General features: G+C 39.2%; 1 protein-coding gene across 1 annotated transcript in view; it reads right to left on the reverse strand.

Moving 5' to 3' along the window:
* The window catches only part of SMCHD1 (structural maintenance of chromosomes flexible hinge domain containing 1), a 62658-nt gene that overhangs the window by 11286 nt on the left and 24773 nt on the right, over positions 1 to 26599 (reverse strand). The window contains exons 23-39 of the mRNA XM_081205522.1: positions 26147 to 26286; positions 24455 to 24589; positions 22842 to 23069; positions 19660 to 19808; positions 18236 to 18324; positions 15942 to 16060; positions 14690 to 14857; positions 13856 to 13981; positions 12857 to 12936; positions 10805 to 10962; positions 10083 to 10189; positions 8612 to 8670; positions 6025 to 6112; positions 3514 to 3645; positions 2099 to 2251; positions 1109 to 1235; positions 808 to 927 (exon numbers count right to left, since the gene is read on the reverse strand). Of these exons, the coding sequence (XP_081061648.1) occupies positions 808 to 927; positions 1109 to 1235; positions 2099 to 2251; positions 3514 to 3645; positions 6025 to 6112; positions 8612 to 8670; positions 10083 to 10189; positions 10805 to 10962; positions 12857 to 12936; positions 13856 to 13981; positions 14690 to 14857; positions 15942 to 16060; positions 18236 to 18324; positions 19660 to 19808; positions 22842 to 23069; positions 24455 to 24589; positions 26147 to 26286 (2178 nt within the window). The remainder of the gene's footprint in view (positions 1 to 807; positions 928 to 1108; positions 1236 to 2098; positions 2252 to 3513; positions 3646 to 6024; positions 6113 to 8611; positions 8671 to 10082; positions 10190 to 10804; positions 10963 to 12856; positions 12937 to 13855; positions 13982 to 14689; positions 14858 to 15941; positions 16061 to 18235; positions 18325 to 19659; positions 19809 to 22841; positions 23070 to 24454; positions 24590 to 26146; positions 26287 to 26599) is intronic.

The following is a 26599-nucleotide window of genomic DNA, read 5'->3' on the forward strand; positions in this document are numbered from 1 at the left end:
TTCCTTTTTCTCCAAACAACTCACAAGAGGAAGTCAAGAAGACAAACAGGCCATGAATCTAGATTTTGACAACAAGCAGACCAGACTGTGGCTTGTTTCTGGTAGCATGGCTGCAACAGGAGCAGGGCAGATGCAAAGCATCTGTGATCTCAGTAGCGTTGTGCACCAGCATTCTGCTCATTCACATTAAAGCACATTTTATTTCAACTGTGATTAAAGGTAATGTGCGAATGAGATCTATGCGTACAGCTCAATTCACACCAAATAGCTGTGTATACTACTGGATGAAGAAATTACTCACAGGGAGTGGCTGTATATTGTGAACCAGTACATCATAGCTCAGTCCAAATCCTGTGCTCACTGTTTCCTAAACACCAAGTGCAGAGCTTGCAAAGCTAGCTCAGACCTGTTGTGCCGTGCATCACAACACGCCTGACAATCTCCCCTCACCTTTGACAATGTCAACCACCTGATGTCATTGTGACATTAGATGACTGATGCGAAAACAAGAGATGTATTCAAAAAGGCTTGATATCTGGACCCATTTTAATTTGCACAATCCAAAACTATACTTAAGCACTATTGAAAAGGAGTAGCACATATAAAAATACATGGCAACTTTACTAATCTGTGGCCCTGCAGATGCTGCTAAACTATAATTCTCATCATCCCTCACCATTGGTAAAGCTAGCAGGGACTGACAGGAGTTGTAATTCAGCAACAGCTGAAGTGCTAAAGGCTAGCAACTCTTTGTCTGTAACAATGAAAAATACATTCAAATGAAAACAGTATTTGTATGTTACTTACGCTTCATTTCAGTTAGAAGCTGATTAGTGGTGTCAAACGTATCTCTGTATGCAGTTATTGACTTAGAAAGCTCGTCTCTCTCTTTTGAAAGTGTGGCCATCTGCTGTTGTTTCTTATAACCTAAACAAAAAAAATTGCAATTTAATCCATTCTACTTTGTGGGTATTTTGGGAAAAGACCAAGTAGAAAATGAAATGTTGCATTGATAATTGAAAGAATGCAAGAAAAAAAGATTTAAAAGCATTGTGGAAAATACACATTACATTTTAGAAAGTAAAAATTAGAAACATTTGAAACTCACCATCATAAAACATAAAAGGCAGACAATAAGGTTCCAAACGTCGATTCAAAATGGGTATATCTGGCTCAAATACAAGAATATATTCAGTACTATCTCTCCCTGGACTATTTTCTGCCAGCACAAGATCCTGAAGAAAAACAGACATATATTTTTATCATTGATTTCAGATTGCTGTATATAAAAATATTTGTGCAAAAATTAGCTATACTTTCATTCCATATTAATTCTGACATATACTAACAGAACATTTTTAGCAAAAAGTATTTTTTCAAGGTTAAAAGGTTATATGTACCATTGATCTAGCTTACATTGTAACGTAAGACATAAAATGCAGCTTCAATTTAGAAATATATCTATACCTTGTATGCTCTCTTGGTAAGCTTTTATTCATTATTCTATACTTTAAAATAGTACAAAAGGCAGCATGGAGAGAACCGAAATGAATAATACGTAGTAAAACAAAACATTCAACTCCCAATGTGGAGTTAAAGTTACTGCTATTACCATGGAAGCAGACAGTAGATCCCAAGGGATCAGAGCTTGTCATAAGAAAAAAAAGAATCACTTCTCATCAATAAGCACTAAAATATAATGGGTGCCAGTTTGTAAATACTGAACACGATTGAAAGAAACCATTGATTTCAATAAGCTTTATAGGTTTAATTCTTCGAATGTAATAAACAGGACTTAAACCTGCCATCCTATAACCTTTTCCTGGGAGTAAGCACTGTTGAACTCTGTGATAATTTTGGTAGATATATATATATATATATATATATATATATATATATATATATATAGGACTGTGCTATAAATTTACTTATTTTCTCTGGATCATGCCCATTAGTATCTAAAGTTTCTTAAAACACAGGAAAAACTAAATGAAAAATGTAAGGAAAAGTGACACATGTGCAAGAGAATACAAGGCTGATTTCGGTTTTAGGAATATTACCTCTAAAATTACATTACAATTATGTTTAGAAGACTCACCTCAATTTCAACAATTCCTCTGTGAAATGGAAACTCAACTGTATCTGTTTTACCCTGAAACAGGGGGATGTCCTTAACTTTATCAGTTGAACTTCGAATTTTAGCTATGATTTTCCCATCCAAGTCATTGCCAGTGCAGTTTTTGTATTCATCCTTAAAATTAAGAAGATATTAGAGTTGTGTCCCCTGCCCATAACATGTATTTTGAGGTTGGAGTATGCGCACATATTTTGTTTGTGTGCCCTTTTTGTTTCCAGAACTCTTCGGAAGTTTACAGCCCCATTTCCTGCAAACTGCACTGTCATGAGCTCAAAATGCAGTTGGGCATTTCAACTTAGTTTTACTCAAAGTGTAGACCCACTGAAATCAATCAAATCACTCCTGCCTGCGATCACGTGCTGAGGAACAGCCCAAACCATTGGCCCCAGTATCCCACAAGGTAAATGAATAAACCTAACTAAGTCATGTTCATTAATTTTAATGGCTGTACTCCAGGTAAAACTTAGTTGAAAACCACCCAAGATCTTTTCAAAAGAAAAAAATAACCTGGGAAGAGTGAAGTGGGAAATGCTTTTTTATATTGTCACTCAATTGCAGCATTAACTTGGGGGAATTTAGTTAAACAGCAGTAATGGAGAAATGTGTGCCCACCCCCACCATAAAGGTTTACATGCCTGTATCAATAGTAATATCAATTAACATGAAAAATGGAGGCTTAGGTGTGTGTTTTAGCGAGCCTGTTGTATTTGCCCTGACCAGATTATTCATTTGTATAAGGCAATAATCAAAAGCCTTTGAGTTATATTCACTGATAGTCATATTCAGAGGAGACCTTTGAAATTAATGGGTCTACTCTGAGTGTGAATTAGATGAGAATCACCCTTTGTAATTAAGATTATGGATTATTGCTGTTGAATACTGGGAATAGGCTCCATATATCTCATATCTTACTTTTCAAGTGGAATAAATTCCAGGTTTTTCAGTCTCAGCACGCCTAATCACGAAGACTAAAGCCCAGAAGACTAAACTTCCACCTTACAATTTAATTAGACAGAATCTTATAAAGAGCAATTGCTGGAATAACCCAGGATAAAATTTAAGGTTTTTCCTAAAACAAAATACAAGTAATGGGCTGCCAACCTTAATGGAAATGATAAATAAAGTACAAGTTAACTGTTTACGTGTGGGGTGACCCTCCGGCCAAGGGACCAACTGAGGCCCTTTAAGCCTCTCTCTATAGCTATATGGCCAAACAATCAGATGGAACTTAAAATCCACTTTTTTCAAAATACTGATTGTAAAGCAGGAAATAAGAGAACCAATGTCTATTTTATCCAGCTTCAATATACCTTTCTTAAAAAGTGAAATCCATTCTATTTTAAGTCATTTTATTACATACAATCCTACTTAATTACCATAATAACGAGAGTCAAGTCTTTGACAAGGGTCCGACTGGCAACACTCGGAGCATTAGAAACGGTAGGAGTATTTGGCAAAATTCTTGGCATCAGCTGTGTTGGTTCATTAGGCTCCACTTCAAAAACAATCTGAGGAAAAGATCATCACAATACTCAGTTCACAGTCTTAAAGGCGGTCAACAAGTACTGAAGCATGTCTTTTAAGGCAAATCAAGAATAGAAACAACCTTAATTGTAGAATACTAAGTTTCCAATTCATATGTATTCTTCTTGTGTGTTTTGCTTCCATACAGATGGGCCCATGCTGTAGTTTTAATAACTGCAACTGACAGCCACTGGATAGTTCCTACACTGCTATCACTGAAGACCCCGACTACACAAAAGTGGAAATCACACTTCAAAACTTGTATGAGTTGGGCCACACTACATCTATTTCTGGATTTGTGCTTATTCATTGCAGCTTTATATAATGCATTCAAGAAAGTATTAATGCTACTAATTAGCCGATCCCTGTGGACCTTTATATGAACTGCACAACAAGGAATTGTGGAAAAGAAGTAGCTGCTGTTGTCACAAGTATTTCCTAAAATGCTGTACTACTCTCTTCTCCACCACTGTTCCATATGACAGTGGTAGAGCAAAAACATACAGAGGAAGGCCAGGTACTTTTGAATCAGGACTTGCCTCATGCATTGAAAAAATTGGGCTTGATCTAGTCAAGCACAGACACTGAGCTTATGTATGGGAGAATTCCACTATAGAATGCCCATTATAGATAGTTCTCTAGGTGGTGCATTTTTTTACCCCCCCCCCCAAATATAAAGTACAACATGGAAATCAAAAGCAAATTAAAAGCAGCATCAATCTAGTAAATCCAGCAACAGAGAAAACAGTAGTGCCAGAGAGCAAGTTTTAAAAATGGGAAAGTGGAGCGATTCTTCTGTTGTCGGCATCCGTCTCAGGTGGTGCTACGGGTCAGTGTGTCTGGCTGTTAACCAGAAGGTTGGTGGTTCGGGTCCACCCAGGGATGGCTGTGGACAGGATTCCTGAACTGCAGGGTGTTGAACTAGATGACCCTTGGGGTCCCTTGCATGACAGCATGATTTCTGGGTGGCAGCAGTGTTTAGACTGTTTCTTTCTGGGTGCCTCCAAATGGAGAAAGAGGGATCTCCGTGTGTATATATTTGAGCAGGAAATTGGGGGGTGGGCAGGAAAAAAAATGTCCCTTTAAGTTCTGTCGAATTTGTCTGCATATGAGTGGTTATTCAGGGACTATCATTTTAAGTGGATAGATGAGTTCCTTATTGTCAGGGGTTCAGGGACAGAGGCACAGGGGAGGCAGGAGATGGAGAGCGATGGGGAAGAATCCCAGGACGCCGAGGAAGAGGATGGCAGTGGGTCAGAGGATTCCATGAGCCTCTCCAGCGAATCTGAGGATTCCCAGGAGGGGGCGCCTGTGGGCAGGACAAGGGGAGTCCCAGGGGGGACGCAGCGAGGGCAAGGGGCCAGCAGGGGATCCCAAAGTGGCAGCTGGGAGTCAGGACCAGCTTCCCCCCCCCAGAGCGCAGCGAAGGGGGAGGAGGTTCCAGTGTGACAGGGGAAGCAGCTCCGGCAGCAGAAAAGGAGGGGAGGTCAGAGCAAGCCATCCTCCCAGAAGGGGAGGGGAGCACTGAGGGGAGTAGCGTAACTGTCAAAAGGAAGGTTAGAAGTTGGGCGCGCGCGCCAAGTTCAAATGTGCAGGTGCGCGGAAGAACAGGGAGCCCGGAGGAGGAGCCAGGTCCCAAAGCCCGCAGGAGGGAGGGAGAGCAGTCTGGGGATTCAGCGTCATGGGAATCCAGGAGGGGTGAAACCCCAGTGGGCAGGAAGACCCTGCGGAAAAGGAGAGAAAGGAAGAGGTGGAGCAGCGCAAGCTTATTAAACTGGTGCAGGGGAGGGACTGACTCAGAGGGGACTTCGGCGGTCTAGCGTTACGGACGTGAGGCTGCGCGCCTCGGCTGTGAAACGGAGAATGAACTTCAATAAACGTTTCTGTATATAAAGAGACACTGGCGTTGGTCCTTTGTGAGCTGGGACCTGAGGCAGCCTTGACACTTATGAATAGACTTATGAATAGCACTAGCTCTTTGGAAGACTGCTCCTTTGAAAATAGACAAGTACCTAGACTTCTGATATTTTGTCACCTGCTAAAAATGTTTGTTTCACCAAGTGTTTTTAGAGAATTGGCTTGACTCAGTGTTGGCCATTTATTCAGTATTCTATTATTTTATTGTTGTATGATGTTTTAATGATTTTAACCGATTGGTAGGTTCATGCGAGAGAAGGAAATACTTCAGGGAAAGGCCTTTTTATTTCTAAGAAAGTAGTAAAGGTCAGACAAGTTGAACAGGTTATTCAAAACATCAACATAAATTAGCTTGTAACTCATTCAAATCTTATGAGATAAAATAAGAAAAATGTCTACAGCAAATTACAGCATTTTATTTTATAACTGTTATTTCAAAAGCAAACCTGTTCGCTGTTAAGAATGTTTATTTTGTCAATGGCAAATGCAAACTGGATGCTGTAGGTGCCCACTTTCTCTGGAACCATTTTTTGCCTAAATTGCAAATATCAGGATTTTAGTAACAAAACTTTCAATATTTATATTTTCTAACACAAACCCACCTCTCTATTAAATGAGGATACATTTTATGAGCTGAACCAAATGTTTCATTCTTTCAATGCAAGTAGATCTTGTTGAAGGAAAGACACCTGAATCTAACCCAAAATTTCTTCTAAGTAATATATTTTCCCCTCATATATCTTATTCTAATTACTAATATGCAAAAAATTAATTCCTATACAGTCATACCTCATGTTACGTCCGCTTCATGTTACGTTATTTCAGGTTATGTCCCGCAGCGACCCGGAAGTACTGGAAAGGGTTACTTCCGGGTTTTGCCACTCGCGCATGCGCAGACACGCAAAATGACGTCACGCGCATGTGCAGAAGAGACGAATCGCAACCCGCGCGTGCGCAGACGTGCCACTGCGGGCTGTGTTCTTTTCATGTTGCGAACAGACCTCCGGAACGGATCCCGTTCGCAACCAGAGGTACTATTGTATTTGAAGACTATAAATACAGACTATAAATGTAGTTGCCTTGTCATATGCTGCAACAAAAATTATCTTAGTTAAACGCATGCAAACCCCTCAACTTTTTCTCCAACTACTTAATTGGTCTCCTTTAAATCAAACTCTACCTTGTAAGCAAACATTCTAGATTAGTGATATGCTTAACATAGGCATTCAGCAGAGAGCTAAGTTGAAAGAATCGCTACATTCTGGATTTGACATTTTTTATCAACACAACCTCATTCTGGTTGCATTTGGCTTCAACCTCTTTGCAATATTTTAATACTTAGCCCTTATTTTGTTCATTGCAATAGATGAACATTGCATTTTGAAAACTAAACAGTGCAGTAAAAAAATTCAAATAATCCTTAGCTTAGTAAGGTATTTGCTACTGTGGAGAGCTGCCCCATTTTACATGTGGAAAACCAGCTTCTATTTACAACTGCTTATTCACTGGTGGTGTGAAGGGGTTCCTATTTTATTCCCACCTCTGTGCTTATATTTCAAATCTTGTAACTGTTGCCCCCCTATATCTTTACTATGGCATTTACAAAAACCTTAATTTATAACACAGTAGCTGTGTTACTTTAGACAAGGTACAAAGCAGCAGATTCATTTTGTTGTCCTTTATTATTACCTATAAAGGAAAACAAGGTAAATTCTGACTATAACAATAAATTATTATTATTATTGAATTTATATTCCGTGAACTGCCTTGAGACCCCCAGGTACAGGGCGGTTCACAGAATAAAGAAATTGATTGAAGGTGAATACTATATTTAAATTGGTTACCGTTTCTTTAAGGCTTATATTTGCTTTTATAGGGTTACTCTTATTATAAATGGCAGTTACTTGGTAATACAGAAGCTTACATAAGACTGGCTTGTAAAAACTTAGTTCCTTTACCTATCAAACTCATATACCAATTACCGTACATTTAGTCATTTCTCCCCATATCAGTCAGTCTCACCATCAGGTACAGAGGACTTCTGCTGGTTTTCTCTAAGCCAGGCTTTCAGGCAGTTCTCTCTCTGGTTGGCTCCAGTAGCTTCTTGCTCCACTCCTGCTTACTGGCCTTTGATGGCCTCCCTTTCAATCCTTGACTTAATTTAGTAATTTAGCTCTTTTGGGGGAAGACTGTATTTCCAAGCCTCTTCCTAACAATATATTCAATAGCCACTTGCCTGGCTTCCACCTGCTTCAACTCCAGACTTCCTTCTGCCTTTCCTCTTCTGGCCAGCAGCCTCAGACAGTCATGCTTTCCCCCTGGACAGTCAAAATTAGCCTACTTATGTTCTAGCCAGCCCACCCTTCAACCAATTAGATTTGAGTGGCTCAAAATTCTACACCCCCATCAGAACACTTGCCCTACCCAATGAGTGACAAAGAATTTCTATCCAGCAAGCCAATCAGAAGTGAAATTTTGCAATCTAACTCAGTTTAAAAAGAACCCAGCTTTTCCCAGACCAGTCTTATGCAACTAGTTAAGTGACAACTGCCAGCCACCAATGGATACTTAGTACAGTGGTACCTCTAGTTACAAATTTAATCCATTCTGGAGGTCCGTTCTTAACCTGAAACTGTTCTTAACTAGAGGCGTGCTTTCGCTAATGGGGCCTCTTGCTGCCACTGCGCTGTGGGCACACGATTTCCGTTCTCATCCTGGGGCAAAGTTCTTAACTCAAAGTAACTCTTCCAGGTTTAGCGGAGTTTGTAACTTGAAGCATTTGTAACCTGAGACGATTGTAACTCGAGGTACCACTGTAGTTGAAATGTCACTGTTTACATAACCCCAAACACGCAGGAAATTTTTACACTGTATATAGAACAAATCCTGTCCCAATAAACACATTTTAAAAGATTATTTCTACACAGCTACTACACTGCCTTCCTTGATAAAGTAACTACAGTATTAACCTTTGACATTTTGCTTCTTCTAAGCTATGACAAAACCATTTAGAGCCCTACCGAATTTATTTACCTGAAGTAAAAAAAGCTACTGTCGTCATCATTTGTTTTGGTACAGACATACGTTGTAACCTTAAAAAGAAATTACAAGGGATCATATATGTATAATTTTAAAGATAACTATGTTAAATATGAAGTAGACAAGCAGAATAAATAAAACTGGGCTTTAAAGAAAGGCACTTCATTAACTAAGTACAGTGGTGCCTCGCAAGACGAAATTAATTCGTTCCGCGAGTTTTTTCGTCTAGCGAATTTTTCGTCTTGCGAAGCACGGTGTCGGAAAAGTTTTGGAAAAGCTTCAAAAATCACCAAAAACCTCAAAAAAGGCTACCACACCGCGTGCTATGAGTTGCTCCTCGAAGTCAAGTTGCAACTGTATTAACGGTGTTAAGAAAAAGGAAACAAACTTGCAAAAAACGCAAGACATTTTCGTCTTGCGAAGCAAGCCCATAGGGAAATTCGTCTTGCGAAGCAGCTCAAAAACCGCAAAACCCTTTCGTCTAGTGAGTTTTTCATCTTGCGAGGCATTCGTCTTGCGGGGCACCACTGTAAAGATGTTGTTGTGTAGGTTTCCTCAATCCTTCACTCTCCTTCTACTGTACTACGAAATTCATTGATTTCTGCCATTTGGTCCTTTTACTATCAAAAACACGCTTTCAATAGATCATAGGTGGTATTCAAATTGATACATCCCAACAGCACAGGGATTTCAGCTTGCACAACGGGACGCCTTCACTTGCCCTGCATGTGGTCTGTGCCCTCTCCAAATCTGCCCTGCCCTGAGGAAGTTCTGTCATGCAAGCTGAAATCCTTGCACCGACAGGATTTGTTACTTAACACCACTCTGGATTAAACCCCACAGCCTCACAAAAGGAATAGAAGTTAAGCCCTCCAAACAACAAGACTGGCTGACATGATATGGTTGCCATGTTGGAGCAGCATAAAATTGCTACCATTATGTGGTTAATAATACATGGAAGATCAGTTCAAGTGGAATGGTTCACTGTATTACCATATGCTTTGATTCTTAAATATCTTCAGTGACATAGGGGAGATATCCAATCCCCATATGCTGAGTTTAAATAGCTGCCATGTATAACCATTTAAAACAGCACCAATGTGGCACTCGTGTAAGCCATTTGCTCCACTCTTTCATATATTAATAGTTATTTATAAAATATGCACTGTATATCTATAAAAAAACTAAGCCGTTTACATAATAATCAGATTTTAAAAAAATCAATAACAATTCATGTAAAAATGCAACATTATTCAAACAAGACTTTTAAATAATAAAGTAAAAACATAATAATATGTATAGATTGATTAAAATGAGCAGTGCATGAAAGGAGAATTTAAAAATTAGGAGTCCAGGAAAGCTTGGGTAATCATATCAAGTCTTTGAAAGTTGCTTGGGGCTTTAAATGTCAACAGCAAGACCTTGAACCTGGCTCAGTAGCTAAAAGGTAGAGAATTTTACTTACATTTTGAGATACAGTTCTACTACCTTCCCACATTTTCATATAACTTATTCCTGGGCTTATATTTTTAATAATGTTATCAGCTTCAGAAATAACACTAATAATGAAATCTGTGGGGAGAAAAAAACATATGAATCTTTCTCGCTAAAGTTCTGTTTTACATTTCAAAATTAAAATGTTCTGAAATATTAGGAAGCTATCTTATACCAAACCAGATCACTGGTCCCATCTAGTTCAGTACTGTCTTACACTGACTGACAGAGGCTCAGATTCCAGACAGCTGTCTTTCTCAGCAAAACTTAAGAGGAGCCAGGGACTGAACATTCTGCATGCAATGCATGTACTCTACCACTGAATTCCAGCTCTTTCCAGGACAGGCATGCAAGTGGAAACCTGCAAGACGCTTAGATCCATTTCCTGAAAATGATTAACTGTTACATACCAGAGATGTTACTAATGACTGCTATAAACCATTGATCTTAGTGCTCCACGTAAATGCTTCAGCAATTAAATAATTATGAAAATGTAACATCACAGCAACTTAGGCAAGGGCATGCTGAATTTGTAGACAGGTCTTCACAAACTGAGTTCTAAACCCATTTTATACATGAATGTTACACTTTACCAAGCTATATATAGCTATGGCCAGTCCTGACAGTTACAAAACTAAAAATGGTGAAGACCCTACATATGGTTAGATTAAAATGTCAGAAACAAAAACTCACCAGGAAAGGAGTTTCCAGCTACAAGGGTAGCATTCGTGTCATACTTGACATTCAAACGTACAGGTCTCTCGGGGTCAGGCTGAACATTTAATCTGATTACTGGACAGTTTAGTGTGTTCTTGTTGTATGTCGCTTTAAATTGCAATGTATGCTCTCCCCTGCAAAATAAAATCGTGGTTAAACTCCAATATACCTCTTTGTCCAAAAAGTTTCAACAAACCTAAAAAAAAGTATAGATTTTCCACTACATCTGTATGAAGTCAATGGGAGAGGTTGTTCACAGTTTTAGAACTGAATGCTATAAATATGTGGATTACACTTTTCATTTTCATTGGATCTAGGTGTAGCCATGTACATTTTGAACAAGTGCCTAGAGTCAGTAATGGATTTTAAGAGGGGAAAATATATGAAACTCAATTCAGATAATGGCACCCTCATTATGTATCTTTATGTGCCAGGCAAAAACATTATCTTCTCCCAGGCCGTTGGCTAATTAAAACAAACTGGCCTGTTAAACTGTGTGGGGGGGTGGTGGTATTGTTTTTTGTTTGTTATTATGGTATGTATTTTGTGTTTTTATATTGTACACTGCTCTGTGATCTTCAGATGAAGGGAGATACAGAAATTTAATAAATAAAATAGTAAGACCTCAAGAGTAGCCCCACACAGAGCACATTGCAGTAATTCAGAAACAGCCACACCAGGCTAACCAGCCAAAGCTGGTGAAAGGGACTCTTAGTTGCCAAGGGCACCTGTGCCTCCAATGACAGAGTTGGGTGTAGGAGAAGGCTATTTCTTCATGGAGAGTGAAGAGGCACTTGAAGACTGTCTGAAAACTGCAACTGGTGCAGAATGCAATCATCACACTTTTAACTGGAACCGATAGCTATACATGCATTATGTCTGGGTCAAAACATATTTACTCAATTCAAGGTGCCTAGCTTGGCCAATAAAACCCTAAATTGGCTTGAGACTTGAGGCATTTGAAAGAATTTTTCTTTGATAAACCTTCCTGTTAATTAAATTTTTCACTGGACGTCCTGTTCTGGGTGCCGTCAAGGTTAGACTGGCGACTGCTGGGAAGCATATCTAAGGTGCACAAATCTTCAGTTTTTCCTCACAAGCCATGCTGCATCACCTTTAACTTTTTTTTTAGGAATGGCTCGCAAGGTGGAGCAGAGCTGCAGAGCTGTTGCTGCTAATTATGAGAAGGATCAGACAAGTCCACCCTGTTCTTTCAGGCTTTTAAGGGTATCTGATTTTTATAACAGTAATAATTTATTAAATTTATGTACCTCCCTTTAAAAGGATGTGGGTGGCACTGTGGTCTAAACCACAGAGCCTAGAGTCGGTGGTTCGAATCCCCACGACAGGGTGAGCTCCCGTTGCTCAGTCCCTGCTCCTGCCAACCTAGCAGTTTGAAAGCACGTCAAAGTGCAAGTAGATAAATAGGTACTGCTCCAGCGGGAAGGTAAACGGTGTTTCCGTGCGCTGCTCTGGTTCGCCAGAAGCGGCTTAGTCATGCTGGCCACATGACCCGGAAGCTGTACGCTGGTTCCCTCGGCCAATAAAGCGAGATGAGCGTCGCAACCCCAGAATTGTAAGCGACTGGACCTAACTGTCAGGGGTCCCTTTACCTTTATCACCCTTTAGGCGAAGATCCCAGGACAGGTTTCAACAAAGAAACACATGACAAAATAGCAAAGAAACAATAACACCCCCTCCATAACACATTTAAAAGGTCATAGACTAACAGCCAAAGGCGTGGTTGAAGAGGAACATTTTTGACTGGTGCCTAATGATATGTAATGAAGGAGCCAGGCAAGCCTCCCTTGGGACAGCATTCCCCAAATGGGGTCGCCACAGAAAAGGCCCATTCTCATGTTGCCACCCTTCAGATCTCTTGTGGAGAAGGGCCCCATGAAGCAGGGCCTCTGATGATAATCGGAGGGTCTGGGCTGGTTCATATGGGGAGAAAACCAACGCTTTGAATTGGGCCTGGAAACAATTCCAAACATTTTCTGATGAATGTAAGAGTTTTCAATCACTTACCAAGGAGCATGAATTCTAAGAACTCCGAAATTTGCTCTGCCATTTTCATCTGTTTTATGCTGCTGGTTTGAAGGAATAATCTGACAAGAAAATTGATTTTCTCCCCATTAATGAATGACTAAGAAGCACTGATAATGATTTAACTATTACTAATCAGCAAATTTTCTATTTCAGTTTTCCATGTATTTCCATAGTTAAGATGCTTTACCCTCCCAGCATATAGCAAACACTTAAGGATTAGGGGTGCCACTTCTATGTTACAATGCTATTTACCACGGGAAACTTAAAATAATCATTAAGCAGAAAACCCCTATATTTCCAGCTATTACTCTCTTTTTCCTGGAGTCAGACTGGTGTGTGGCTCCAGCTAAAGAGAAGTTGTAATCATCAGACAGACAACTGGTGGGTCAGACAGGGCCAATGGACTGTCAACTACATGTCTCTTTTTTGTAAATTGAATAACCTAGCAGCCAGCTTGTAGTCACTCAGTTCCCAGGATTATCTGGCATAGAGCAATACACTAAGGGTTTTATTTCAATCCCTAAAACAGTATAAAATAATAGTTTTAAAATTGTTATGTATCTATCCAAATATATTATGTGTTTTTAAACGTATTGTCCAATCACATATGCTAGGAATCTAAGCATTTAAAAAAGTGAGGTGTATTTTATAAATACACACTTCTTGCTCACTTCTTCCAAATCCCTCAAGACCCACCTTTTCCACAGGGCTTTTAGCACAAGACCGAGTTCCTATACCCTATTGTAATTAAGAATAAATATCTAATGCAACAATTACTACATTCTTACCCTACTTTTCAGTGCCTCTGGATATCTCCTCTATGTCACATTTTAGACTGTAAGATCCCTGAGGTAAGGACTTGTCCTCATATAAAGTGCTGACACTATGCAGATGAATGCATTTTAACAACATTCTGTATTTTGGGTGTCTTGCACAATGATATATTCCAGTGAGATGTATGAATTCAAAGGCAATTACCTTTAAGTTCCCAGCCTTTAAAAGGTTGATTCTGACATCAGGTTCAGAAGATGGGTTATTCCACTGATCACACAGCTGGACTATAAGTGGCTTCTGTAGTTCTTTGCCATTAATCACTGACACAGGCTAGAAGCAGTTCAAAAATTATAGCTATTTAAACCTGTAGTATTATTTATTTATTTTATTTTATTTTATTTATGAAGCATTTCAAAGTGATTTAACAATACAGTAAAAACATACATATAGAATAGATTAATATATTAAAGTATTTCAAATATGTGTGTGTTTGTGTGTAAAACATTTCAAATGCAATACAGAATTCAACAGGGATAAAAATCTCTACTCAGGAGGATTGTTAAAAGAGGAAAATGTTCAACAGATGCCTGTCTAATATGTAACGGGATGGAATTTCAAGACGTAAGTGCTGCCCCACTAAAGGCCCAATTATCACATTGAGTGGAATGTACCCTTCTATTAAGATGGTATCTGAAGATGCCCCCTCCTGCAAGCTGCAGTGATTGGTTTGGTATATAAGGAATGAGACATTTTAAGTGTGTAATGCAATTTAGCTGCAAAACATACAGTGATCAGAAGCCATTTCATCAATCGCTTACTTATGAAGAAGAGCCAATTATGAGAAACTCCAGTCAGAAACGTTATTTTCATACAAGGTACTCTTTTTGTTTCAATGTCTCCTTTCACGCCAGAGACCATGCTAAAGTTTCAGAAGTATTTAATATCAGTGAAATGCTGTAACGTTATGTTCATGCCTCTCCTCTCTCTATTTCCCAGAGGTATGGAGACTATTGCTGGTATTACATGATGCAGACTTACGTTTTCTAACTCTGTCCAGTCCACAAGCACCAATTTAGCTGGAGGTCCTGCAATTAAATTTAGTCTCAAGAAATGAGAAAATTCACGCCAAGCAAAACACAGTTCTTTGGTTCCAGGAGGACCTGGTTTAAACCTGATTCCTGTGACACAAATAGTTTGTGTATCTGCCTATAAAGAAACACATAACAACATTTAACAAACCAATAGGATTTTGATCTCATAAAGTTATTTGATTATACAAGTGAAAGGCTAGACATGCTTCTATTTATGGCATATGGGGTTTGCTCTTACAACTCTGCAATTTAAACACCTTGTCCACCTGCTCAAGTCTTACCAACTGACACTCATCCAACACAGCAGGACTAGACAGTGTTCTGGACATCCCCTGAGATGCATCTGCTGTAACAGCTGAGTAAAGCTGGATGCAAGCAATTTTATCCTCAAAAAGCTTTCCAAACAAGTTACAGCAAACTACCATCAGTTCTGCTACCTCCTTCAGGCCAGACAGGAAAAGGCCCTGCACTAACCAGAAGAGCTCCACTGAGCGGCATAATAGGGATGCAAAGGAGGCAGCATACATGTGAGTGTGCAGGCTCCCACGCTCTGACTGAGCATGTTGTTTGAACCTGGGCTTCTGGCTTAGCTATCCCACCCAAACCATGAGCCCTAAGACATAGAACCTTGGTTGCTGCTCATGTTTAGTCTGGAGAGAGCTAAACAATGAGCCTGGATTCAACAGACATGCAAAGCCAAACCACAGCTCAACTCATTGTCTCTCTAGGAGTCTGCACACTTTCTATATTATGTGAAGAATCTATATTATGCTGCAACATAATATATGGTACACTTAAATGGCATAATAAATCAAAGTGGATCCACCTTTATCCTTAGTTAGATATATCCCATGTCAACCAGTATGAGTTGAGAAAACAGTAAATGAATTCAACTCAAGGTAACAACGTTCAAGAAAGTTTATGAAAGCTTTGTACTATTTGAGTTCTGGATAAAGACCCAACTAGCAAGAATAATAGCACCACAAAGGTGACTATTTACTTGCCATGAAAACAGAAGTAAATAGAAGTAAATCATTTGAAGAATCTTTACAAGCTTGAAAGTAGTAACTCCCCTTTGCCTCTTATCAGTTGTATGAATGTTATTAAGCTGTGTCAGGGATAGAGACACAAGTTCCCTCCCCCCAAATAAGATGAATTTCACTGATGCAAATCCTACATAACATGGTGTTAAGAAATACCTGCCAAACACTTCTCAATTCTGATTTATCCAGACCACTACCGTCTATTTTCAAGGAATCCAAACAAGTTGATGTCAGGTTTTGAATGTGATTTCCATGCTGATCTGTAATCATTACCTCTTTAAGGAAAAAAACAACAACAGAAGAATTAGAAACCATCTGTTATTATTTATATTTTATTTTAGAATTCTAAAGATGGTTACTGGAAGTAAACAATGCTCTGAAGATGGCAACCAGAGGTGTTCCTCCTTAAACCCAGTCCAGGTTGTCCCACTCAAGACAACTGCCAGATGGTAAACAAATCTCCCAATATGGCCACCGAAAATGACGTTACCAATTGAAGTGATCAATGGCCAAACAACAAAGCAGAGCAGAACTCATGTCTGGAATTCCCAATATGGCAGGCGAAAGAGTAGGTGGGCAAATTGGCGGGCATGGCTGTACATACTAGTGCACCGCTGCCTCTTTTCCTATCCAAACTTTGGATGATATGGAAAGCAGCAACCTGTGGGCCAAGCTCTGGGCCAAGTTACATGGAGCTAAGCAGCAAGGTCTCATTTATTGTACTTGAAATTGATTGTAGAGGAAATAATTAACTGACAGGGTTTCATTGGTTTACTAGCTCAGGACTGAATGATGGGGAAATTGATTAGGGATAATAAAATTACAATGAATTCCTTAGAAGATCAAGTTATGGGGAAGATTAATTTGGGGTAAATTAATTTATAATTAATTTCTCAGAGGGTCACAATAAGAGTAATGCCAAAGAAAATCACAATTTAAACACACACACCAGGAATAAATACACCGGAAATAAATGCAGTAAAGGAAAGACAAGTGGTAAAGCCAGCTAGAATGTGCATTAATTGCAGCTGGTTCTGATCTCCATAAACATGGGGAAACTGGGAGTCTTTCAGTTTGGAAAGCTTTAGCTGTACTGAACAAAAGTTTAGAGTGGGTGAAATACAGAGGATACTGTGACTAAAGGCAGCAAAAAAGGCAATAGAGTAGGGCTGCAGATAAGGGAACTAAAGGCTAGAAAGGCAAGAAAAATGAGTGGGAAACAACCACAGTGGGGGAAGGAGCACTGAGAAGGAGAACTAATGATAAAGCTAAACACAGAGAGAAAATAAACAAGAAGTAGAAGAAGCAAGGAAATAACCAGCTTGAAAGAAGAACACCAGGAGTCTCAGGAAGAAACAACTATTTCTTGTGAGGCAAAGTAAAAAGCTGAAGGAGCAGGGAGGCGTTAAGACTGCAGTTTTCTATTTGATTTTTTAAATCTTTTAAAAGCTTGCAATGTAGCCTATTAATTACCAGGGTGGTGCCAAATCCCAATCCAATCTGGTGGCAGGTATGCCAGGATCTCCAGAGATGAGGCTGAATGCAGGCCTTAATGCATAAAGTGCAGATGGCAGAAGAGATGTCCAGTGCTGCTGCTTTGAACAAGGTAGGAACTTGAAACTGAAATCCCTTCCAATAACATCACCAGTTAAAATTTCCTTGAGGTGAGAAGTTTCTGCCTCAAGCGCTAGGTGGCAGGAGTTCCACCTAAGCCAGGATGACCAGCAGAGGAGATTAAAGTTGTGACCCAAGATAATGAGTACTCGGAGTCACAATATGCACCAGTGTGGATCAGTCATCTTATATAAGCAACAGCAACTACTGCCTTTTGCACAAATGCAACTTGTACACTATATATATATATATATATATATATATATATATATATATATATGTCATGAGACACGGTTGTCTGCTGAGACACTGATGAGTAAGGCAAGGGAGGCAACAAGACTGCAACTTGTCACACTTGCTGAGCATGATATTGATGTAGCTTGCTACAAGAACACAGTATGCCATCACACCTAAAGGTAAAAGGTAAAGGACCCCTGGACGGTTAAGTCCAGTCAAAGGCAACTATGGGGCTGCGGCGCTCATCTCTCTTTTAGGCTGAGTGAGCTGGCATTTGTCCACAATGCCCTTTCCGGGTCATGACTAAGCTGCTTCTGGTGCAACAGAACACCGTGACAGAAACCAGAGAGCACAGAAACACCGTTTACCTTCCCGCCAGGATGCGGGTGGCACTGTGGTCTAAACCACTGAGCCTCTTGGGCTTGCTGATCAGAAGATCAGTGGTTTGAATCCCTGTGACGAAGTGAGCTCCCATTGCTCTGTTTCAGCTCCTGCCAACCTAGCAGTTTGAAAGCACGCCAGTGTAAGTAGATAAATAGGTACCGCTGCATCACACCTACATTTGTGTCGGAATAAAAGAAAAAAAGTAAAATACTTACCAATTTCTTCTTGTAGTTTTTCACCCATTTGTATTGTATTAGATCCTTTTAATTTGCATTTAATATGTTTTGGCTCATCAGCAAGTGGTCTACAAAAACAAATACTGACAGCTTAACAGAGGTGTACTTCTAAGTAAAACAGAAAAAATGCTATAATTCTTTCAAGATACAATTTCTTAAAATGTAAATAGCCGATTCTAGATGGAGTTGCATTCCATTTGACAGAACAGCTATGTAGTCTGGGGATGCTCCTAGATAAAACATAGTTGCTGGGGGCTCAAGTGACTGCAGTGACAAATAATTTCTTTGGTTAGCTGTGGCAGTCTGCAGACAGGAGTAGCATTGTCACAGTAACTCATGCACTGGTAATCTTCCAGTTGGATTACTATAAAACTATGGCAGATCCTGAAGCTGTTTTAGAAGCTTCAGATAGGCTAGGCCACCTAACAATCTGCACTATCAAGATTGCATGATCCTGAGAGTTGATTGGTTGCCAATATGATACCAGGTTTAATTCAATGTGCTGGCAATGACACCTATAAAGCCCTACGTAACTTAGGACTTTAGTTGAAAGTGTGTCTCCTCCTGTTTCAACATTAAACTCATTAGGGGAAGCCCTTCTTGCTAACAATTTGCTTGAAAAGATTCACTATGCAGCAATATGGAAGTGGGCAGCTCATTTGTAGAATGCCCTGCCTGCTGAGATACGTCTGCTGTCATCTCCCTCTTTTTTTCTTTTTCTTTTGTCTGGAAGTGGACTTGTAGCTGCAGAGCCTGAAAGGAGTGCAGAGCACTTTAAAGACAGGAGGTTGTCTGGACATCAAGGAAACAGGCCAGTAAGCCTTCAGATTTCAGTGGCCTCTCTCCTCCATGTCACTCCCCTCCCCTCAAGGTGAGAGTTATGTTAAATACTTCCTCACTGTCCTTTATTATCCAACAAGGTGACATTAGCTGGGTTCTTAGATGTCTTATTATGTTTTACAGCTATATATGCTTTAGAGCTAATTTCCCAACTATAAACACACATCATATATATATACGTGGGCAGAGCAAATATTTATTTAGCAAAAGTGCATTTTAAGCAATATATTCCATGTATTCCTATGATTCTTCTGTATATATACTTCACACAGCACTAAGGTTATTCCATGTATCACAGCACTCAAAAGCGCGAGTATCATGAGCAACATCATTATAATGACTTATTTTAGAACTGGCTGTTTTGTGCATCTGCACGCTACGCTTTTGCAGTGCACTGCCTTTGAAGCTCTTAGTGTCTAATATATGCTTGATTGTATACTGATATTTACATACTTAAAAGTTGTTACCAGGAACAGCAAACATGTTTTTGTATGCTGTAACCAACAGAAACAGCCACTGAGCAAACTTTGTAACAGGACTACAACTGAGGAAAATATACAAACCTTATTGTGAATGCACTTTCCAAAGATACATGCCCATCATGGAATGAAACTACATAATAGTGCACATCATTTACAGATGTTGGTACCTTCACATCAGGTAATAAGCCATTAACCAACTGTTCTCTATTAATCTTTGGAGTCCAATTTACCTAGTAAACAAACAAACAAACAAAAAATCAATGGAGTGTGTCAGGTGTAAAAATAACACAATTGCTTACTTTTGTAACAAAATTTTAAAAATAACAGGGTCTCTGACTACGTAATAAACATTATTCCACTTTTAAACAACTATAGATAATAGTAGCTATTTTATGGCCAATTTTTAAAGAGGATAAAATTATTTGATTGAAATACAAATTTAGCTTCTCTGCAGCTATTACAAGTGCACTAATAATAAAAAGGCTTGTTCAGTCAATGTAGTCCATACAAATTTAAATGTTGATGTGAGAGGGATAAAATAAGAACACTAATATTTTAAGCAAGAGTAGGTTTTATTCACGAGAACAAGCAGGCTGTGGAAGTGTAGTAATCAAATTGTCCGTACTGTGTTGCAAATAGATAGGACTACCAGACTCTCATTCTATCTTGCCTTACAATTTATTCAGCTTACTGTAACAGCCTGCCTTACGTATCATGCCACTCGCTAGGATTCTAGGCCCTCCTCAGAAAATTTGGCAGTGACTTCCTCAAGGAATGAATAACCGTGATTTGGTTGGAAACTGGTGTGAAAGCTTCAAATCTCCTCCTTCTGACTACACTGGAGGAAGGCGAATAAGAGCCAGTGCCTCACCCCAAGCTCATTCCTCGAGGACTAAATTCTGGTTTACTGTTACATCTGGATACAGCCCATACTTCTTATGGAGGGTGGTGGCATTTACTGGAGGACTGGAAGGGACTAATGGAATTAGTGTGAGAAGAACAGGATTTTGCACTAACTGTTGGCCAACTGTCCCTTGGTATCATGAGCACCAGTCCCATTCAACTACTGGCATAGATTTAAATAAATTTATTTTTTGCCTCCACAAACAAAATTAAGAGATTGCAAGACCTTTTTTTTTTTTAAGAGAAAATGTTTAAATATTTAGGTTATGGTGTAACATAAAGCTAAATACAAAAGTGGTATAGTACTGACTAAGAATGAGATACCAAAATGTTGGGCTGACTTTAATAAAAAAAAATAAACCAGTAATTTCAGCTTTATTTACATCATTACTACTTCTGGAATTAAATACTAATTATATGTGCTGCATACAGAGGAAACAAGCCCCTCACCTGCATACAGCAATGCACAGATCTGCAGTGAGAGAAAAAAAGAAAAAAGAAAAGAGAGAGAAAGGGAGAGACTGCTTATACGGGAACCTACATATTCAAGAGAAAGGATCCAGAGAGAGGACTGGATCATTCCCATAATCTTCATTTCAAGCAAATCTATTAACTACCACAAAGTATAATAATGTTTGATTTATTTCTGTCAATGGCTGTTGAAACATCCTAGAGAACAGAAGATACATTTCAAATGTGCAAAACTCAAAAAATACAAAAGCTCCAAAATACGAAAAAAACTAAATTATTGAAACTTTTAAAACATTAAATAGCATAAATCCAAATATACTCATGGCTTGGTCAGATTAAAACATCACCATATCAACTAACTGCTGTGTGTTAAATAGTTTCTGCTCAGGTTCTTGAAGCTGTCAGGATATAGAGAGAAATCCAACATGCCATGTAAGTTGTCATAGAGTAGACAATATTTGAGGCAAGAGAAGATCTGTGGCATGAGCAGCCTTACTGACATTTCTACCCTCATTCTATATGTATTTTGTCTAAGCTCTGCAGAGAGACTGCACTCCTGCCCATCATCCCATACACAGCTAGGAGTCCACATTCCTCTTACATATCAGAAGCTTCTACATGCATTTCTGCCTGCAAAGATCTGGGTATTATCACCTGTGGAACAGATGATTGATTGTGCGGTGGTGGGTGTCAGAAAGGACTATGTTTAGCCTTAAAGTTCATGATGGAACATGGGCCAGTGGTCCCTGGTATGTGCTAGATGCTGACCGTTTAGCATTTTATAGGTCAACACCAGTATTTAGAGAGAAGGTAGATCACTGGAGTAGTTGTCCAGTGTTTGTTCATCTTATATGACTCTGCTGCCTAAAAGCATTCAATTTTAAAATCTCTGATATTTTACTCCCATCAGTACACTGCAAAATGTCCCTTAAATGTTCACTTTGGTTTGATATTCATAAACATGATTGCCAAGTGCACTCTTCACTGATATACAAAAAGTAGTGGAAATGGTTGAATTATTAACATAAATAAAAGCTTTCATTTGAACTCCTGTTATGCTTGAATTTCTAGTTTTGTGGCTCTCTGATCAAAGCTTAAATTCTGTGTGGAACAAAACTAGAGCTAAAAATTTAGACTTTCAACCTTGCACAGAAAAATTTTAAAATGGCCATAGTACAGCCTCTTGTCCACCTGATATACAATGACTTTCCCTAAGCTCCGGGATTTCTTCACAGCTATTCACTTTCAAACCATGTCAAAATGCTTGGCAGATACTGCTGTATTCCACTGGCACAATGAATTTGTGGAGCTTCTGAGTTGGGAAGACCTCCCACACTACTATAATTAAGTTATCTTTCCTCCAAGGAGCTCCAAGTGAGAAACAGTACATGCTTCTCCCCTTGTCTGTGTTAGCCTCACAAGAGCCCTGTTAGGTTGAAAGGTGATGACTGGCCCAGCTAGTCTTCTATATTACACTGGCTCTCAATACATGCTATTCTCTCTGTATATTTTCAGCCATAATTTAAATTTCTTAGTGTTATTTTAACTCATGGTCGAGTCCTATTCAGAAGCATGGTTTGATGGCCTAGGAGCATATACATATGTCTGTTGTTACTCCCCCTGAGGAAGCCTAGAAATCTGAATTATGTAAATAAACTATGGAACAACTATGGAAAATGTGCCTTTCAGATGCCATGATATATCCCACTTTCTCACACAGCTTAGGTTGAATTCCTTCAAAAAAGCAATGGAAATACTGATGTAAACAAAGCAAACATTTTCTTTTTATAGTATTTTTGTTATGGTAACCTTTCCTCTTCTGATCACTGCCTGATCACAAAACTAATGTTTATGTTGAATCAAAGTTTTAACGTCCTAAAAATACCAACCTTAACTTTTTCGGCCAGCGTGGGAGTGATTAATATTTCTCTGTCCCCTTCATCATACATGTGGAAGATGAGATTCTGCATCACATCACCTGCAACCCAGTTAATTTCATCCTGGTGTTGGATCTGCATAGCTTTTTCTCCCTCGATGCTAAAAATTTGTAATCTTGCAACAGATCTACTGGGAAGCAATTTAATAGTCTTCTCCAATGGTGGTACACTTTTACAACTCTAATAATAAAAAGGAGAAAGGAAAACAGAAGAAGTAACTGGAACTGTAGCACTTCAGAGATACACTTACACTGATATACCGCAATCTAACCTCATGGTAACTTTATCTCTATATTGGTCAGTATGCTTCTGAATAATAATAATAATAATAATAATAATAATAATAATAATAATAATAATATATTATTTATACCCCGCTCATTTGGCTGGGTTTCTCCAGCCACTCTGGGCGGCTTCCAACAAAATATTAAAATACAATAGTCCATCAAACATTAAAAGCTTCCCTAAACAGGGCTGCCTTCAGATGTCTTCCAAAAGTCTGGTAGTTGTTTTTCTCTTTGACATCTGGTGGGAGGCGTTCCACAGGGTGGGTGCCACTACCGAGAAGGCCTTCTGCCTGGTTCCTGTAACTTGGCTTCTCGCAGTGAGGAAACCACCAGAAGGCCCTTGGTGCTGGACCTTAGTCTCCGGGCAGAATGATGGGGATGGAGATGCCACATGCTGGCAATCACAGGTGGCCAGACTGCTGTTGCACTCCTGTCCCACTTGCAAACTTCCCACAAGCATCTGGTTGGCCAGTGCGAGAAAAGGATGCTGGGCTAGACAGGCCACTGGCCTGATCCAGCAAACTTGTCTTATGTTTATCATTTTATTTTCTTACCATGTTATGTTCTGAAGACCAAAGGAAGATATTGCCAGAAAGAAGGCCAACAAATTGGATAGAAATAAAATAAAAAACTACACACACTAGACTAGCCAATATGGGAGACTGGGAAAATTACAAATGAAAAGAAAAGCTGAATCAAGTGGTTTGGAGGCAAGGAATAAGCTGAGGAAGGGAGAAAATAGCTTTCTTTGAAGTTACAGTGTGTCCTGCCTATGAGCAGTACAGGAAGCTAATAGCACTTAGAAACATCTGACACCCAAATGAGAAATAAAGTTCATAGTAGGTGATGGATTACAAAGGAGAGATTTTTTAGATGTGTTGTATGTGTATACAAGCAACCCCTGTGAAGAGAGAAATCCTGAACTTTCTAGTTTAAAAATAAGGGACTCATCAGGCCCCTTCAGTTCATGCTAGATGGTCCTGGGGTTCTGAGGATCTTTTGATCTAAATGAGGGGTGAAATAGGTTGGAAATGCCTAATCATATTTATCAAGGACAACCAATTTCTCATTATTCAAAGATATCGGTAATCCAGAAGAATATAAGGGCAACTACATACAGAGTAAGATAGGGTCACTTCCACTGATCCAGCCACCTGTGGAAAGAATTTCATGCAGCAATATTGCCCACATCTCAACCAATGGAAATTAGAGCATTCAAGTGCCATAGATCACTAAATGGCAACAAGTAGCAAAAACATTACAGCTATTTCAACTTACAGGTATTTCAAACCTTGCTTTAAGCATCTGATCTTTCTTTATATTCTCTACATGCAGAACTGGTCCAGTTAAGATATTTATCCCACCACTGCTGCAATCCACAGCATATATAGGAAGGCCTGGAGCTCCTGAAAACTAAAACAATCCCATCATAAATAAGAATTTTCATATCAATAGGTGGGCACAAAGCAGGGGTTGAGAACCTTTTTCAGCCTGAGGGTTGGATTTCCCCATTTTCAACCCTTCTGAGGGCTGCATGCTATTGATGGGTAGGGTCAAGAGGGGGAAAGCAGGCAGGGCAAGGGGCAAAAGTAGGCAGAGTAATGGATGAGACACTTTGTACAGTATGCTATGTTCCACACAGAGACACACTGTATCCTCTATCCAAGCAAGCAAGAGGCATTATTCCAATGCAATGACACATTTCAGCCAGGCAAAAGCATTCGAAGAAAGCAGGGAGGGAGCCAGTGAACTGTGTGGTGGCCAGGGGAGTGTCCTGAGGGCCGGATATAAAAACTTGGAGGATCACAGTTCCCTACCCCTTGGATAAAGGTACCGAGTAATGGAATAAAAATCTCAGAAATAATTGAAGTACTTTGGGGGGAGTTTTGTCATAAAGAAAAGGAAGAATAATTTTTATTAAGAAATTTTAATGACCGCCTATCACAAAAGCTAATTTGATTCATTTAAATAACATCTTTATAAATTACGTTAATTCAAGCCCATTTGTGTTCTTTGTGAGAGATTCAAAGTGCCACACCACATAAAATTAAAACTCTAGTACTTCCTGTACTATAATTAATCTAATCTCAAGTTATTAAATAAGTAGTAGCACCAAGCCAAAGCACAAAGGACACAAGTCAACCCCTGAAACCAAAATAAATCCCTTCAAGCAAACAGGGAGCACCGCAGGGCAACAAAATGCATCAATGAAGAAAAAACTGCATAGAAAATCAGACGCTACTGTTTCCAAGAAACAACAGCAACAGACACCAAACAAACACCACTGAGAACTAACACAACAGCACACAAGAAGCACAAGTCTGAGCAAAGCTGAATAGCGTGGGACACAGGCTCTCCAGAGCGAAGGCAGAAGTAACCTGGAAGGGACTAGTTGGATATGAGCAAAGCCCCCTTAATCAGCTGCAATCCTGCCTTCAAGCATCAAATGGAAATCTCATTCCACCCAAGAACATTTTCACTCGAAGGAAGAAAGTAAAAGCAAAAATCTGCTCAGGGGTTTAAATATAAAAAAAATGTAACTGCAAACTTCAATTGCACAGTAACTTATAAAAATATTTTGAACATAGTAGTTAACTATGGCATATTTAAAATTACCCTGATACAAGGAAAGCGTTTGATGAATGGATTTGCAATGATATTTTTCTAGAAAAGGTGGTGCCGGAACTTACCATGAACACCTCCCTAGTTCTCTTATAATGGCAATGGGGCCCACCTGAGAGGTGCTGGAACTGAGTTCCCGCTGAAAAATGAAGCAAGGGGGCAAGGAAGACAATCTCTAATTCATTTCTGAGGAAGGATGGGCCTCTACCCTCGAATTTTTTATGCTCGTATGCAGTGTCAGAGGCAATTTTTCAGTAATATAATACTGAGATAACTGCACTAGTCCAATTGTCCAATTGCACTAATGTCATATTTTTTAAAGAAGAAGAACAGAAGCTGTTGACCTACCTTGCAATGAACTATTAGTTTTGGTTGTGCTGTTATGTTGCCTACTTCATCCAGCACTTCAACCTGGAAAGGAAATGCTGTTCCATTTTCAATTTTCAATGTGTCAGTGTCTGGTTTGACATTTAGCTGCCATGGTGGACCTGTTTATAAACTAAAGCTTAGTTTCTGTTTTCAAACAAACAACCAAGAAAGCTTTAAAAAAGTCAAAAACATTTTTTTAAAAAAATTGCTATACAGCAAGTTTTAAGAATAATTTCCAAGTTTTTATTCAATGGAACTGAAAACACCAATTTAGTTGTACAGAAGGTAACATTTATGGTATCATCACTTAAGGCATAAATTGGATTAATATTATGTTTGGGGGGGAAATCTCCCCTCAAAATTACGTTTAAGAGAAACTGGTTTTGAGGTATACCTTCTGGGATGAGACCACATAATACCATGTTACATCTG

The sequence above is a fragment of the Podarcis bocagei genome (genome assembly GCF_964188305.1).
Source record: "Podarcis bocagei genome assembly, chromosome: 8".
Taxonomy (NCBI): Eukaryota; Metazoa; Chordata; class Lepidosauria; order Squamata; family Lacertidae; genus Podarcis; species Podarcis bocagei.